We start from the raw sequence: 17826 nt of genomic DNA on the forward strand, positions 1-17826 counted from the left end.
TTGGAGATAATATAAGGCAAGTATTGGAAACAATAGAACACTATGGAAAATATGGGAAACCAGGCCTGCTATTCATAGCAGACTTCGAAAAGGCATTTGATAAAGTTCGACTGGGGTTTATATATAAATGCCTGGAGCATTTCAATTTTGGAGAATCTCTTATAAAATGGGTCAAAATCATGTATAGTAACCCTAGGTGTAAAATAGTAAATAATGACTATTTCTCAGACAGTTTTAAACTGTCAAGAGGAGTGAAACAAGGATGTCCACTATCGGCATATCTATTTATTGTGGCCATCGAGATGTTAGCTATTAAAATCAGATCCAATAATAATATCAGAGGATTAGAAATACAGGGCTTAAAAACAAAGGTGTCATTGTACGCTGATGATTCATGTTTTCTTTTAAATCCACAACTAGAATCCCTCCACAGCCTCATAAAGGATCTAGATACATTTTCTAACCTCTCTGGATTACAACCAAATTATGACAAATGTACTATATTACGTATTGGATCACTAAAAAATACAATTTTTACATTACCATGTAGTTTACCAATAAAATGGTCTGATGGTGATGTGGATATACTCGGAATACATATCCCAAAGGAAATAAATGATCTCACTTCAATAAATTTTAATAGAAAGTTAGCAAAAATAGATAAGATCTTACTACCATGGAAAGGAAAATACCTGTCAATTTGTGGAAAAATCACCCTGATTAACTCTTTAGTATTATCCCAGTTTACCTATTTGCTTATGGTCTAGCGAAAAGTTTTTTAAATTATATGAGAAAAAAATATTCAATTTTATTTGGAACAGCAAGCCAGACAAAATTAAAAGAGCATATTTATATAATGAATATGAATTCGGAGGACAGAAATTATTAAATATTAAAGCATTAGACCTATCACTAAAAGCTTCAGTCATACAAAAGTTATACTTAAATCCGAACTGGTTCTCAAGCAAATTAGTAAGATTGTCTCACCCAATGTTCAAGAAAGGCCTTTTTCCCTTTATTCAGATTACAACCTCTCACTTTCAGTTATTTGAAAAGGAAATAATCTCCCAAATGTCACTATTTCTAAAACAAGCCATAGAAAGTTGGTTGCAATTTAAATTTAATCCTCCAGAAACGACAGAACAAATAATGCAACAAATATTGTGGTTAAATTCAAATATACTAATTGACAAAAAAACTTTATTTTTTGACAGAATGTTTAAAAAAGGTATTATCTTTGTAAATGATATCATCGGTAGGACTGGTGGAGTTATGTCACACATGCAGCTAACAAAAACATATGGAAATGTCTGCTCTACCCAAAATTACAACCAAATAATTGCAGCCTTACCGCAAAAGTGGAAGAGGAAAGTGGAAGGGGGAGAAAGTAAGGAACTTGTCTGCCGGCCTTGCATTAAAGAACATAATTGGTTAAGGAAAACTGTGATAAATAAAAAAGTATATCAGTTTCACTTAAGGACCAAAGGATTGACAGCCGTCCCATATAGATTGCAAAATAGTTGGGAAGAGATCTTTGACGTACCGATCCCATGGCATAGTGTTTATGAACTGACACGCAAAAACGACACCGGATTCAAAAATTAGAATCTTTCAATTTAAATTATTATATAAAATTCTTGCTACCAATAGAATGTTATTTATATGGGGGATACAATCTTCCCAGCTCTGCAGGTTTTGCTGTGAAGAGACAGAATCATTAGATCATTTGTTTTGGTTCTGTCCATTTGTAGCTTGTTTTTGGACACAGGTCCAGGAATGGCTAAAGGATTGCAATATTTATCTGGAACTAACCTTGCAGATAGCATTACTGGGTGATCTGAAAAGTCATAGTCAATCAATCAATAATATAATAATACTTTTAGCAAAAATGTTTATTTTTAATTCACAATCTGTAGAAGCAATGAGAATAGAATGGTTCAGAATTTTTGTAAAACATCACAGTACGGTTGAAATATATATGGCAAATAGAAATCCTATATGGATGGTGTTAAGAGATAGATGGGAGGTATTGAATAGAGTTGAAGGATGGGACTAATAACAAATAACAACAAATAATAACAAATATATATATATATAATAGAATTATTGTAAAATTAACTCTGTCCATAAGGTGTAGATAGTAAGTATAGACCGGAAGTAGAGGCCTGGGCATTGTTGTTCACTAATTTACTCAAAGTAGGGAAAGGATGGTGGGGTTGAAAAGTAATAAAGAGGAGTATATATATAAAAAATAAAAAAAACATGGGGGATTGGAAGTGATGCAGACAATTACATTGATAGAAGATACAATCTATCTGCAATATTAAGCTGATCCATTCCCCCCCAAAAATAAAAAAAATAAAAAAAGAGTGTGCAAAGCTGTCATCAAGGCAAAGGGTGGCTATTTGAAGAATCTGAAATATAGAATATATTTTGATTTGTTTAACACTTTTTTGGTTAATACATGATTCCATATGTGTTATTTCATAGTTTTGATGTCCTCACTATTATTCTACAATGTAGAAAATAGTCAAAATAAAGAAAAACCCTTGAATGAGTAGGTGTGTCCAAACTTCTGACTGGTACTGTAAGGCTTTGTATTTATTTAGTTTTGATTGGTGGAGAATTATTGCAGGCACGGGATAAGTAATCAGGCACGGGATTTGACATTCTGAGCCTTGTCGTTCAAGTCAATTTGGTTAGAGACAGTTTTGAGCTCTTGCTGTTCAGACTTTCTATCGCTCTTCCTCCGTAAACATTTGAAGAGAGCAGTAAACATTTGAAGAGAGCAGTGCCAGGCACAGATAGACTGGGTATCCCTGCCAGGATAAAGATGATCACATAGATCCAGGCTGGATAGGGCTTCTCCTCCAACGTAGGGAAGTTGTCCTATAATGGAAGATTAATGGTATAAGGCTTTTAGTATGTTCTTGTTGTCACTGTAATGTACAGTACCATATGGAGATTATATGCATAATGTAGCTATACATGTAAATATAGGCATATGTGAAATCTTTGGCATGCCATTTTCTTTGTGAGTAGTACGTTAAGAGGCCTAGAAGCAAACTACAGCAACATTTAGGTGTTGCAATTTGGATTTTAGATTTCAACAGATTTGCAGACTTGACAGAGTAAAAACCTTACCGATTCAGGATTCCAGGTTTTATAGAGGAGCGTTTCGGTGACTTTAGTGATAAAGTAGAACACAAAGATGACAAACATGATGGCGGGGCTGATAAATCTCCATGTAATCTGCCAGAAGAGGTTGGGCTTGTGGCCGATCATGAACTCAATGTCATCGTTGAACCTGGCACAGAGAGAGAGACCCACAAGAGAGAGACCCACAAAACTATTGTTATTATACAGTGAGGGAAAAAAGTATTTGATCCCCTGCTGATTTTGTACGTTTGCCCACTGACAAAAAAATTAATGATCAGTCTATAATTTTAATGGTAGGTTTATTTGAACAATGAGAGACAGAATAACAACAACAAAATCCAGAAAAACACATGTCAAAAATATTATACATTGATTTGCATTTTAATGAGGGAAATAAGTATTTGACCACTCTGCAAAACATGACTTTGTACTTGGTGGCAAAACCCTTGTTGGCAATCACAGAGGTCAGACGTTTCTTGTAGTTGGCCACCAGGTTTGCACACATCTCAGGAGGGATTATGTCCCACTCCTCTTTGCAGATCTTCTCCAAGTCATTAAGGTTTCGAGAATGATGTTTGGTAACTCGAACCTTCAGCTCCCTCCACAGATTTTCTATGGGATTAAGGTCTGGAGACTGGTTAGGCCACTCCAGGACCTTAATGTGCTTCTTCTTGAGCCACTCCTTTGTTGCCTTGGCCGTGTGTTTTGGGTCATTGTCATGCTGGAACACCCATCCACGACCCATTTTCAATGCCCTGGCTGAGGGAAGGAGGTTCTCACCCAACATTTGACGGTACATGGCCCCGTCCATCGTCCCTTTGATTCAGTGAAGTTGTCCTGTCCCCTTAGCAGAATTACACCACCAAAGCATAATGTTTCCACCTCCATGATTGACGGTGGGGATGGTGTTCTTGGGGTCATAGGCAGCATTCCTCCTCCTCCAAACACGGCGAGTTGACTTGATGCCAAAGAGCTCGATTTTGGTCTCATCTGACCACAACACTTTCACCCAGTTCTCCTCTAAATCATTCAGATGTTCATTGGCAAACTTCAGACGGGCCTGTATATGTGCTTTCTTGAGCAGGGGAACCTTGCGGGCGCTGCAGGATTTCAGTCCTTCACGGCGTAGTGTGTTACCAATTGTTTTCTTGGTGAATATGGTCCCAGCTTCCTTGAGATCATTGACAAGATCCTCCCGTGTAGTTCTGGGCTGATTCCTCACCGTTCTCATGATCATTGCAACTCCACGAGATGATATCTTGCATGGAGCCCCAGGCCGAGGGAGACAGTTATTTTGTGTTTCTTCCATTTGCGAATAATCGCACCAACTGTTGTCACCTTCTCACCAAGCTGCTTGCCGATGGTCTTGTAGCCCATTCCAGCCTTGTGTAGGTCTACAATCTTGTCGCTGACATCCTTGGAGAGCTCTTTGGTCTTGGCCATGGTGGAGAGTTTGGAATCTGATTGATTGATTGCTTCTGTGGACAGGTGTCTTTTATACAGGTAACAAACTGAGATTAGGAGCACTCCCTTTAAGAGTGTGCTCCTAATCTCAGCTCGTTACCTGTATAAAAGACACCTGGGAGCCAGAAATCTTTCTGATTGAGAGGGGGTCAAATACTTATTTCCCTCATTAAAATGCTAATCAATTTATAACATTTTTGACATGCGTTTTTCTGGATTTTTTTGTTGTTATTCTGTCTCTCACTGTTCAAATAAACCTACCATTAAAATTATAGACTGATCATTTCTTTGTCAGTGGGCAAACATACAAAATCAGCAGGGGATCAAATACTTTTTTCCCACACTGTACATATCTTCAACACCAGTACTATGGATGGAAATTAAGTTAGCCCGTTAGCCTGATGTTAGTATTTTTCAGACCGGGCTAGTAGAAAATGTGCCAACCTGGCCCACTGGCGGGTGACATTTTGTCTTCTCAAATATGGCACAGATTTTGGACCCGGACAAGTAGAATTTGAGGTCTACTAGCCCGGCTGGCCAGTACCCAAAATCCTTGAGTTCCATCCAATCACAGTTTGTTGTGGTAATTGTGTGTCTTCTACTGTAGCGTTTCTAACACAACCCCGACTATCTCACAGAATGAATTTATTATACTCACCGATCAATACCATAGAGGTACACAACCCCGACCATCTCACAGAATGCAATGATCAGTAGAGGAATGGACCCAGCAAAGCTGTCAAAGAGGGACAGCCAGTAGTTCCCTGAGCCTTGGACAAATATCAGTCCAACAAAGCAGCAGAGGACACATGTTGTCCCTGTAACAGAATAAAGAACATGAGTTAAAGATATTTAACAAAGAGGTTTCAATCTCTCAACATAGGAGACAATAAGTCTGGATTGCTCTTGTCCAGAAACGGACTGGCCATAGGGCAGTTCGGGCAAATGACAGATAGGCTGGTCCATCTTTAGCCCAGTGGGCCTGTTTAAATTGGGGGTTTTGGTCAGAAGGAAATAAATGGGCTGGTGTGTTGCCTGAGCTGATGTCCGGTCTCAGTCTGTCCCAGCTCTTGCCTCACCTGTGATGGCCTCCTTGGGCCAACTCTTGGGGAAAACCCCCAGGTCCTGAAGTGGTACCAGAACTCCTTCGATATTGCCAAACATGGAGGACAGGCCCAGACAGAACAGCATGATGAAGAACAAGACTGACCAAACAGGAGATACAGGCATCTTAGTGATGGCCTCTGTGAACACAATAAAGGCTAGACCAGTTCCTTCAACCCCCTACATCAGGACACACAGAGAAGGAGTGGAATTAGATCCTGTTTTAAATAACATTGTGTTACTACACTGTGTAGGAGTAGACTATTATGTCTATAGTTCCCTTTGGGATTGCCATTGCCATATAGTCAAGCTGAAATAATATTCTGATATTGTCAGTATTTATAAGAGACCTTAGACCATTCACAGATTAGGCCTAGTGCTGGACTAAAAAGCGCTTTCAATGGAGAATCTCATTGAGCATGCTTGTTAGTCCGGGACTACGGTTAATCTGTGTCTGGGAAACCAGCCCTAAAAATCCTACCTCGCTGAGGAAAGTGTTTAAGTCACAGGTCTTCAAGTTGAGCCCCTGAATGACTTCTGGATATGTTCCATTGAGACTATGAAGAACCTGATCATAGTTGCTTTCAGTGATGTTGCCCTCAGGGAGATCAAATGTATTCAGTAGCACCAGGATATTTCTACAGAATCATTGTGGAAAATTAGTTGATGTCATGGCCTCTTTCACGGTAACATTAAATCTAACTATAACACACCGGCTATCATACTGTCATATCGGATGTAGGGGACACTGTTAGGGACATGTAGGGTTGCAAAATTCCCAGATTTTCCAGAAATCGTGGTTGGAGGATTCCCGGATGTCCTGCATATCCCATCCTGATTCCAGGACTCTTCCAACTGGAATTTCTGAAAAACCTGGGAATTTTGGGAAAGGTGACACATTTTTGGCAACTTTCTGCAACTGTACTCTTATCCTATTAGATGCAGTGATTCATAGTAGATACATGTCATCTACAGAGACGGGTAAATTCCTACCCGCCACGACAGCTGTCGAATCTCTCTGTGGCTCTGAAGCCAATGATGGTGTAGATGACTGTTGCAGCGTAGACGGAGGTGAAGCCATTGACGGCAGAGATGATCACTGCGTCCTGTTCACAGTTGTTACTGGGAATCGAAAACAACACACAACTCCTGCTGAGACTGGGGCTGGGGCTGTCCTAATATGGACACCGTACCGGTCTGTTTCAGCGCGGTTGTCGTGCTTTATAATGCAATTCAAAAGTCCCAATACAACATAGTGATAGATTAATTATTAATGAATAATTATTACACCCTGAATCTGTGTATAATGTGTTAGAAATGTGTGAGTGTAGGACCAGTAAAGGCTATGGCATTGAGCCACTATTTAGCAATGTGAGTAAGAGTTAGGCCAGACAACAAAGACAACTGAGAAACTAAGATAAAGAGGCCTCCCAATTTAGGGAGGGGAGAAACTGTTATGAAAACATGGTGCAGAATATTGTGAGAACGGCAATAACTGAGTAAAGCAGGGAGTAGGATATGTGTGTGTGTGTGTGTATGTATGTGTGTATGCATGTGTGTATATGTGTGTGTGTGTGTGAACTGAAGGTCAGTAGAGCAGTTTTAGAGTGGAAAACTACAGCCCGCCTACAGAGGGGAGGGATTTATTTTTGTATGACGTATGAGTATAAAAGATGGACTCTGAAATTGTGATGGCAGAATTCTCAATGAATAAATATCTCTGACTATGCAGACCGGGACTCTGGCCGTTACTTAAATCCCAAAAGACTTACAACCTTTTGGGAGACGCACAGAGAAACTGAAATAGTTTGTTAAATAATTCACATAACACATAGTAAACAACTGTTTCTAAAATATATAATACATTGATTAAACCATAGTAGTTTAGATGGGTGATTGTGACTTACTGCACTGAGTTATAGCTGGAGAAAGAGATGAGGCCGCCAAACGCTATGGAGAAGGAATAGAACACCTGGGCACCTGCATCCAGCCAGGTAGTTGGGTTGGCCAGCTCTGCCAACTGGGACAACAACACAACGTTTTGTTACATCAGCAAGCTCTGCCAACTGGGACAACAACACAACGTTTTGTTACATCAGCAAGCTCTGCCAACTGGGACAACAACACAACGTTTTGTTACATCAGCAAGCTCTGCCAACTGGGACAACAACACAACGTTTTGTTACAACAGCAAGCTATGCCAACTGGGACAACAACACAACGTTTTGTTACATCAATCAGATTTACCTGACTATATATGACATTTATAGCTGATATCATTTCAGGGATGGGCTTGTATTTCTTTTAGTGTGAGTTTTTAGTGTAACAGTGTCCCAAATGGCACCCTATTCTCTATGTAGTGCACTACTTTTAACCAGGGTCCATAGGGCTCTAAGGGATAGGGTGCCATTTGGGCCGTAAACACGTGACTTACGTCCGGGGTGAAGAGAAACACGACTCCACTCAAAGAGCCTTTCAAAGTCAGACCTCTGATCAGGAAAATGCTCAACACTACGTAGGGTAGCGTTGAGGTGACATACACAGCCTATGAGGAGAGGGGAGACGGTGATGTCACTATACCTTTGCAATCACTGAGACATGATAACATAAAACTACCTTTATACTGTTTTATTTGTCAATTTCCAATTTTCATCCATTGTTATTGGTCATAATTGGTCATAAATGTGAACGTTATCATGTAGTCCTTGTCTCAGATATGTTGAGCTGCTATACCTTCCCAGTGGTCTCGATGCCTCGGATGATGCAGATATAGAGCATAGCCCAGGCACTGACTAGACACAGCACCATCCACCACTGCAGACCCCCGTTCTCACCAATGTCTGGGGTGGTGTTCAGGGTCTCTCTGTACCAGAAGTAATCCACTGGGGAGCTCAGCTCACACTCTGACACCAGGCCTGGGACATTTATGTTAAAAAATGGACAAATAATACATTATTAGAATTAGACATACATGATTGGATTATTCATACATAGGCTGCATCCCAAATAGCACCCTATTCCCTAGTGCAGGGTTTCCCAAATTCGGTCCTCAAACTCATAATAAATGTACTTCTTCCTTGTAATGTAGCTATCATCCTGAGGGTGAAGCATGTTTATCAGGATTGAGGTAAATTCCATTTCAATTCAGTTAATTAATTCAGGAAGTAAACTAACATTTTTCTCAGTTCTCCTCTATGGAATATCTGTTGACTTCCTGAATTAGCTGAATTTTAAATGGAATTTACCCCTGACCCCTGACTCCCATAATGTCTCAAATACTGTACAGTACATCTCATTTTTTTAATGAATGTGTTTTCCCAGTCTTGCATGAAGACTGTGTCTGTACTGCACTCTTACCTGTTAGATTGTCATTGAGGGGACACTGGCTCCAAGGAAGCGTCTCTTGGAAGGAGTTAAACAAGTACCACATCACCCAGGCCATGATGGTGTTGTAGTACAGGCTGATCATAAGAGAAACAAACATGGACGCAATGCCTGGCAAGAACACAGAGCAGTGCTTGATTACCAACAATGACGAGAGCGCCTACAGGGAGGAGGTGAGGGCTCTGGGAGTGTGGTGCCAGAAAAATAACCTCTCACTCAACATTAACAAAACAAAGGAGATGATCGTGGACTTCAGGAAACAGCAGAGGGTGCACCCCCCTATCCTCATTGACAGGACCGCAGTGGAGAAGGTGGAAAGCTTCAAGTTCCTTGGCGTACACATCACCGACAAACTGAAATGGGCCACCCATGCAGACAGTATGGTGAAGAAGGCGCAACAGAGCCTCTTCAACCTCAGGAGGCTGAATAAATTTGGCTTAGCACCTAAAACCCTCACAAACTTTTACAGATGCACAATTGAGAACATCCTGTCGGCTGTATCACCGCCTGGTACGGCAACTGCACCACCCGCAACCGCAGGGCTCTCCAGAGGGTGGTGCAGTCTGCCGAACGCATTACCGGGAGCAAACTACCTGCCCACCAAGACACATACAGCACCCGATGTCACAGGAAGGCCAAAAAGATCATCAAGGACATCAACCACCCGAGCCACTGCCTGTTCACCCCGCTATCATCCAGAAGGCGAGGTCAGTACAGGTGCATCAAAGCTGGGACCGAGAGAATGAAAAACAGCTTCTATCTCAAAGCCATCAGACTGTTAAATAGCCATCACTAGCACATTAGAGGCTGCTGCTGCCTATTTTAAATCACTGGCCACTTTAAGAAATAGAACTCTAGTTACTTTAATAATGTTTACATATCTTGCACGACTCATCTCATATGTATATACTGCATTCTATTCTATAATATTCTACTGTATCTTAGTCCATGCCGCTCTGTCATTGCTTGTCCATATATGTATATATTCTTAAATCCCATTCCTTACTAGTTTTGTGTGTATTGGGTATATGTTGTGAAATTGTTAGATATTACTTGTTAGATATTACTGCACTGTCGGAGCTAGAAGCACAAGTATTTCGCTACACCCACTATAACATCTGCTAAACACGTGTATGTGACAAATAAACATTGATTTATTTGATTTATTTGAGTCCATGATGACTGAAGGTTTATTGAAGCAGCATGTGTAGCTCTGGTCCCGTTGCGTTTACCTGCTGCTTACATGCAGCAAACTGCACGTGCCCTGGACCAGAGATAGGGAAAGTGTTGCTTACCAACTCCAGCCAAGTAAGGATGGATAGTTGACCACACCCCTAAACTGCCTTTCCTTAGACGTTGACCAATAGCAAACTCCAGATGGAGCAGGGGAACACCTTCTAGAACCAGCAGGATCAGGAAAGGAATCATGAATGCACCTGAGAACAAAGGGGGGACAATCAAAGCTCTTAAAACGTTGGTAAAAAGACTCTTAATGACATCTCATGACATACAGACACCTGCAGATGTAATGGAGTACATATTACCAGTCGTACTGCGGTATGGATAAAAACAGGGGGCTCATAGATACACATACCTGTCTATCTAAACATACTGCCAAAAAAAAGGATAGAGAGAAATAGCGAGAGAGAGAAACAATTAAACCACTTGGGAATCACATAACACTGACGTCCTTTTACGGAGACAAGTCAATACACCTGTTGCAGGCAGGAACGGCTAAAGTAAAGGATTTACTGGGGCACGGGATAGTGTTGGTGCTGGTGGTTCAATGTACAGGTGACTATCCCTGGAGCTTTCCGCTCCATCAGCAGTCTTCAGTACATAACAGTCCTTATCTGCCTTAACAGTCCTTATCTGCCTTATCAGTCATTCAGGCGCTTGTAGTCAAACAGTTTCCATAGAACATGATGGGATGTTACTGTAAGTCCATTTACGCATTCTCTCTGTATTTAGATAAGATAAGAGCAGAAGTGTTTCCGTACATTCCATTTATCACACTAGGAGGTCACACAGTGGGTTGAGTTACTGACGTGATCTTCCTGTCTGGGTTGGCGCCCCCCCTTGGTTTGTGCTGTGGTGGAGACCTCTGTGGGCTATACTCGGCCTTGTCTCAGGATTGTAAGTTGGTGGTTGGGGATATCCCTCTAGTGGTGCGGGGGCTGTGCTTTGGCGGAGTGGGTGGGGTTATATCCTTCCTGTTTGGCCCTGTCCGGGGGTTTCTTCGGATGGGGCCACAGTGTCTCCGGACCGCTCCTGTCTCAGCCTCCAGTATTTATGCTGCAGTAGTTTATGTGTCGGGGGCTGGGGTTAGTTGGTTATACCTGGAGTACTTCTCCTGTCTTATCCAGTGTCCTGTGTGAATTTAAGTATGCTCTCTCTAATTCTCTCGTTCTCTCTTTCTCTCTGAGAACCTGAGCCCTAGGACCATACGTCAGGACTACCGGGCATGATGACACCTTGCTGTCCCCAGTCCGCCTGGCCTTGCTGCTATTCCAGTTTCAACTGTTCTGCCTGCGGCTACGAAACCCCTACCTGTCCCAGACCTGCTGTTTTCAACTCTTTAATGATCGGCTATGAAAAGCCAACTGAGAGACCTGAGCCCTAGGACCATACGTCGGGACTACCGGCCGTGGTGACTCCTTGCTGTCCCCAGTCCGCCTGGCCTTGCTGCTATTCCAGTTTCAACTGTTCTGCCTGCGGTTATGGAACCCCTACCTGTCCCAGACCTGCTGTTTTCAACTCTTAATGATCGGCTATGAAAAGCCAACTGAGATTTATTCCTGATTATTATTTGACCATGCTTGTCACTTATGAACATTTTTGAACATCTTGTCATGGTTCTGTTATAATCTCCACCCGGCACAGCCAGAAGAGGACTGGCCACCCCTCATAGCCTGGTTCCTCTCTAGGTTTCTTCCTAGGCTTTCGCCTTTCTAGGGAGTTTTTCCTAGCCACCGTGCTTCTACACCTGCATTACTAGCTGTTTGGGGTTTTAGGCTGGGTTTCTGTACAGCACTTCGAGATATTAGCTGATGTAAGAAGGGCTATATAAAATAAAATTGATTGATTGATTGATTGATTATCTACCCTAGGTCGGCACAAGAAAGCCCATGTTCTACTTATATCCCTCATTTATCCCAGTTTAGAACCATTAGAAATAGTATTCTCATTGTTTGCCTAAAATACAGTAGATGGCTATACAGTGCCTTCAGAAAGTATTCACACCCATTGACTTTTTCCACATTTTGTTGTGTTACAGCCTGAATTTAAAATTGATTAAATTTAGATTTTGTGTGACTGGTCTACACACAATACCCCATAATGTCGAAGTGGAATTATGTTTTGTGAAATTCTTACAAATTAATAAAAAATGAAAAGCTGAAATGTCTAGAGTCAATAAGTATTCAACCCCTTTGTTATGGCAAGCCTAAATAAGTTCAGGAGTAAAAATGTGCTTAACAAGTCACAATAAGTTGCATTGACTAAAAAAAAATCAAAAAATAGAATAATATCTAGACTCTACAATAATAGTGTTTACCATGATTTTTGAATGACTGCCTCATCTCTGTACCCCACACATACAATTATCTGTAAGGTCCCTCAGTCGAGCAGTGAATTTCAAACACAGATTCAACCAAATAGACCAGGGAAGTTTTCCAATGTCTCACAAAGAAGGGCAAATATTGGTAGATGGGTAAAAAAAAAAACAGACATTGAATATTCCTTTGAGCATGGTGAAGTTATTAATTACACTTTGGATGGTGTATCAATACACCCAGTCACTACAAAGATACAGTGGGGGAAAAAAGTATTTAGTCAGCCACCAATTGTGCAAGTTCTCCCACTTAAAAAGATGAGAGAGGCCTGTAATTTTCATCATACGTACACGTCAACTATGACAGACAAAATTAGAAAAAAAATTCCAGAAAATCACATTGTAGGATTTTTAATGAATTTATTGGCATATGATGGTGGAAAATAAGTATTTGGTCAATAACAAAAGTTTCTCAATACTTTGTTATATACCCTTTGTTGGCAATGACACAGGTCAAACGTTTTCTGTAAGTCTTCACAAGGTTTTCACACACTGTTGCTGGTATTTTGGCCCATTCCTCCATGCAGATCTCCTCTAGAGCAGTGATGTTTTGGGGCTGTCGCTGGGCAACACAGACTTTCAACTCCCCTCCAAAGATTTTCTATGGGGTTGAGATCTGGAGACTGGCTAGGCCACTCCAGGACCTTGAAATGCTTCTTACGAAGCCACTCCTTCGTTGCCCGGGCGGTGTGTTTGGGATCATTGTCATGTTGAAAGACCCAGCCACGTTTCATCTTCAATGCCCTTGCTGATGGAAGGAGGGTTTCACTCAAAATCTCACGATACATGGCCCCATTCATTCTTTCCTTTACACGGATCAGTCGTCCTGGTCCCTTTGCAGAAAAACAGCCCCAAAGCATGATGTTTCCAACCCCATGCTTCACAGTAGGTATGGTGTTCTTTGGCTGCAACTCAGCATTCTTTGTCCTCCAAACATGACGAGTTGAGTTTTTACCAAAAAGTTATATTTTGGTTTCATCTGACCATATGACATTCTCCCAATCCTCTTCTGGATCATCCAAATGCACTTCAGACGGGCCTGGACATGTACTGGCTTAAGCAGGGGGACACGTCTCGCACTGCAGGATTTGAGTCCCTGGCGGCGTAGTGTGTTACTGATGGTTGGCTTTGTTACTTTGGTCCCAGCTCTCAGCAGGTCATTCACTAGGTCCCCCCCGTGTGGTTCTGGGATTTTTGCTCACCGTTCTTGTGATCATTTTGACCCCACGGGGTGAGATCTTGCATGGAGCCCCAGATCGAGGGAGATTATCAGTGGTCTTGTATGTCTTCCATTTCCTAATAATTGCTCCCACAGTTGATTTCTTCAAACCAAGCTGCTTACCTGTTGCAGATTCAGTCTTCCCAGCCTGGTGCAGGTCTACAATTTTGTTTTTGGTGTCCTTTGACAGCTCTTTGGTCTTGGCCATTGTGAAGTTTGGAGTGTGACTGTTTGAGGTTGTGGACAGGTGTCTTTTATACTGATAACAAGTTCAAACAGGTGCCATTAATACAGGTAACGAGTGGAGGACAGAGGAGCCTCTTAAAGAAGAAGTTACAGGTCTGTGAGAGCCAGAAATCTTGCTTGTTTGTAGGTGACCAAATACTTATTTTCCACCATAATTTGCAAATAAATTCATTAAAAATCCTACAATGGGATTTTCTGGATTTTTTTTTCTCAATTTGTCTGTCATAGTTGACGTGTACCTATGATGAAAATTACAGGCCTCTCTCATCTTTTTAAGTGGGAGAACTTGCACAATTGGTGGCTGACTAAATACTTTTTTGCCCCACTGTACAGGCGTCCTTCCTAACTCAGTTGCCGGAGAGGAAGGAAACCGCTCAGGGATTTTTCCATGAGGCCAATTGTGAATTTAAAACAGTTACAGAGTTTAAAAGCTGTGATAGGAGAAAACTGAGGATGGATCAACAATATTGTAGTTACGCCACAATACTACCTTAAATGACAGAATTAAAAGAAGGAAGCCTGTACAGAATACAAATATTCCAATACATGCATCCTGTTTGCAATAAGGCACTAAAGTAAAACTGCAAAAAATCTGACAAAGAAATTAACTTTATGTCCTGAATACAAAGCGTTATGTTTGGGGCAAATCCAACACAACACATCACTGAGTACCACTCTCCATATTTTCTAGCATGGTGGTGGCTGCATCATGTTATGGGTATGCTTTACATCGACTAGGGAGTTTTTTAGGATAAAAAGAAACCGAATTGAGCTAAGCACAGGCAAAATCCTAGAGGAAAACCTGGTTCAGTCTGCTTTCCAACGACACTGGGAGACGTTCACCTTTCAGCAGGACAATAACCTAAAACACAAGGCCAGATATACACTGGAGTTGCTTACCAAGACGACACGCAATGTTCCTGATTGGTCTAGTTACAGTTTTGACTTAAATCAGCTTGAAGATCTGTGGCAAGAGTTGGAAATGGCTGTCCAGCAATGATTAACAACCAACTTGAGCTTGAAGAATGTTAAAAAGAACAATGGGCAAATATTGTACAATCCAGGTGTGCAAAGCTCTTAAAGACTTACCCAGAAACACTCACGGCTGTAATCGCTGCCAAAGGTGATTCTAACATGTACTGACTCAGGGGTGTGAATACTTATGTAAATTATATATTTCTGTATTTCATTTTCAATACATTTGCAAAAATGTCTAAAAACATGTTTTCACTTTGTCATTATGGCGTATTGTGTGTAGATGGGTAAAAAAATAAATGTTTTATCCATTTTGAATTCAGGCTGTAACACAACATAATGTGGAATAAGTCAAGGGGTATGAACACTTTCTGAAGGCATTGTAGCATCATGTTTTTGGCGACATGGGCAAAGTGCAAGTTAATAACTGTTATACTAACTGACAAACAGTTAGATATTTTTCCTGGGATCCATCTCTAGACTCCGGGCCTGTCCTCTCCGTCAGTCATTGACAAGTCATTATGCTGCTGCTCTTTCATTATTTTTAATTTTTAATTTTTTACTTATCCATTTTTTTACTTAACACTTGTTTTTCTTAAAACTGCATTGTTGGTTAAGGGCTTGTAAGTAAGCATTTCACTGTAAGGTCTACACCTGTTGTATTCGGCGCATGTGGCAAAAACATTTTGATTTGATTTGATTTGACTGGAGGTGTGACGTATATCAGGCCTTAACACCTATGCAAGGCCTGTCAGCATAAGTCATAGTAATAAGTTACTACATTTGCTAATTAAATGCAGTGTTTATGGTGCTGGAGCCTCCATAGAGACAGATCCATATGGTTAGACTGACTACACATAAACCAGTGACACCTCCATAGAGACAGATCCACATGGTTAGACTACACATAAACCAGTGACACCTCCATAGAGACAGATCCACATGGTCAGACTGCACATAAACCAGTGACACCTCCATAGAGACAGATCCACATGGTTAGACTACACATAAACCAGTGACACCTCCATAGAGACAGATCCACATGGTTAGACTACACATAAACCAGTGACACCTCCATAGAGACAGATCCACATGGTTAGACTACACATAAACCAGTGACACCTCCATAGAGACAGATCCACATGGTTAGACTACACATAAACCAGTGACACCTCCATAGAGACAGATCCACATGGTTAGACTGCACATCAACCAGTGACACCTCCATAGAGACAGATCCACATGGTTAGACTACACATAAACCAGTGACACCTCCATAGAGACAGATCCACATGGTCAGACTACACATAAACCAGTGACATAAACAGCATACATGTTTTGCAGTGTTCTCATTAGTTCTGTGTTTTATTGTATTGTAAGTACACACAATGTACCTGAGAACAGTGGAACAATGTGTCCAATGTGTAATTAGAATATTTGTTAAACTGCACGTACAATAATAAGAACACTGTAAAGTAAAATCAGTATTTTCTCACAGACACCAAATACAGACTGTACATCAAACAAATCTGAGAAGAACAGCTTTCCTCATACAAGTGACCCCATTCAACCCCATACAAGTGACCCCATCCAACCACATCCAACCCCATCCAATCCCATCCAACCCATTCCAACCACAGCACACCCCATCCAACCACACCACACCCCATCCAACCCGATCCAACCACACCACACCCCATCCAACCCCATCCAACCCCAGCACACCCCATCCAACCCCATCCAACCCAATCCAACCACACCCCATCCAACCCCAACCACACCCCATCCAACCCCATCCAACCCGAACCTCACCACACCCCATCCAACACCATAAAAACCCACTGTAGCACAACACCACCTACCTCCCCCATGACTCTGGCACAGGTAAGGGAATCTCCATACGTTCCCCAGCCCCACACAGAACCCCACGCAGGTGAGCATGTACTGGGTCTTGTTGTCCCATTTGGGCCTGTCTCCACTCCCAGCCTCCTCCGTTTCCAGCTTATCCAGCTCCTCATGGGACAGGATCCTGTCTTCCAGGCCTGGGTTGGGCAGCTGTATTCTCATGGTTCCTCCAATGTAGATGGCCAGATTCAGCAGTGTGACAGGGGAGAGCTGGTCAGTAGGGTACCTGTAGCTGGTACACTATAGCTGAGGTGTGGAAAAACTCTTTGCCAACTTTGCAAAACAGCCTTTATACTGAACTTGTTTTAGGAGATGATTGCTTTACCAAGCGGAAGAGGGACACGTGAAGTTATCTTGTCAAGTGTGACTCAACCAAAATAACGCGTTCAACAATAATTAATATGTTATCTGAGAGGGAGGTGTCAGGGATGCACAGAGCCATCCTGTATCTCTTTGTGTATCCTACTGTGTGCTCTTTCTGAAAAGATGTTTACGACACCCAAAGTTCAAATACTGATGTTTAACCACTAGGCTATAGGGCAGGGGTGGACAAACCTTTTGGCTCAAGGGCCACATTGAGTTTTTGAAACCAAGTGAAGGTCCACATACTATATGCTTGACAAAACATGTGATGCCTTTATTCATTTTAACATTGACACGCAACTACTAGTGTACTGTAGGTGTACATATGCTTGCAGAACAATTCTACCCTTGTACCATTTCTACCCTTGTTTTTTGTGAACAACATTTTCACAAA

General features: G+C 41.5%; 1 protein-coding gene across 2 annotated transcripts; it reads right to left on the reverse strand.

Moving 5' to 3' along the window:
- Window positions 1–2518: 2518 nt before the first annotated feature.
- LOC121555550 (sodium-dependent neutral amino acid transporter B(0)AT1-like) lies at window positions 2519–17299 on the reverse strand. 2 transcript variants are annotated; one of them, XM_045212772.1, is made up of 13 exons: window positions 17027–17299; window positions 10407–10547; window positions 9085–9222; window positions 8461–8642; window positions 8162–8272; window positions 7635–7747; window positions 6721–6849; window positions 6209–6365; window positions 5703–5907; window positions 5282–5441; window positions 3145–3307; window positions 2758–2889; window positions 2519–2722 (listed from the first exon to the last, which is right to left on the reverse strand). In XM_045212772.1, the coding sequence occupies exons 1-13, from the start codon at window positions 17229–17231 to the stop codon at window positions 2651–2653; spliced, it is 1908 nt and encodes a 635-aa protein (XP_045068707.1). In that variant the 5' UTR covers window positions 17232–17299; the 3' UTR covers window positions 2519–2650. The 2 variants fall into 2 exon arrangements, with proteins under 2 accessions (XP_045068707.1, XP_045068706.1); XM_045212771.1 differs by having other exon boundaries at window positions 2519–2889.
- Between the last annotated feature and the right edge of the window lie 527 nt (window positions 17300–17826).

Source organism: Coregonus clupeaformis, unplaced genomic scaffold (genome assembly GCF_020615455.1).
Source record: "Coregonus clupeaformis isolate EN_2021a unplaced genomic scaffold, ASM2061545v1 scaf0049, whole genome shotgun sequence".
NCBI classification, from domain to species: domain Eukaryota; kingdom Metazoa; phylum Chordata; class Actinopteri; order Salmoniformes; family Salmonidae; genus Coregonus; species Coregonus clupeaformis.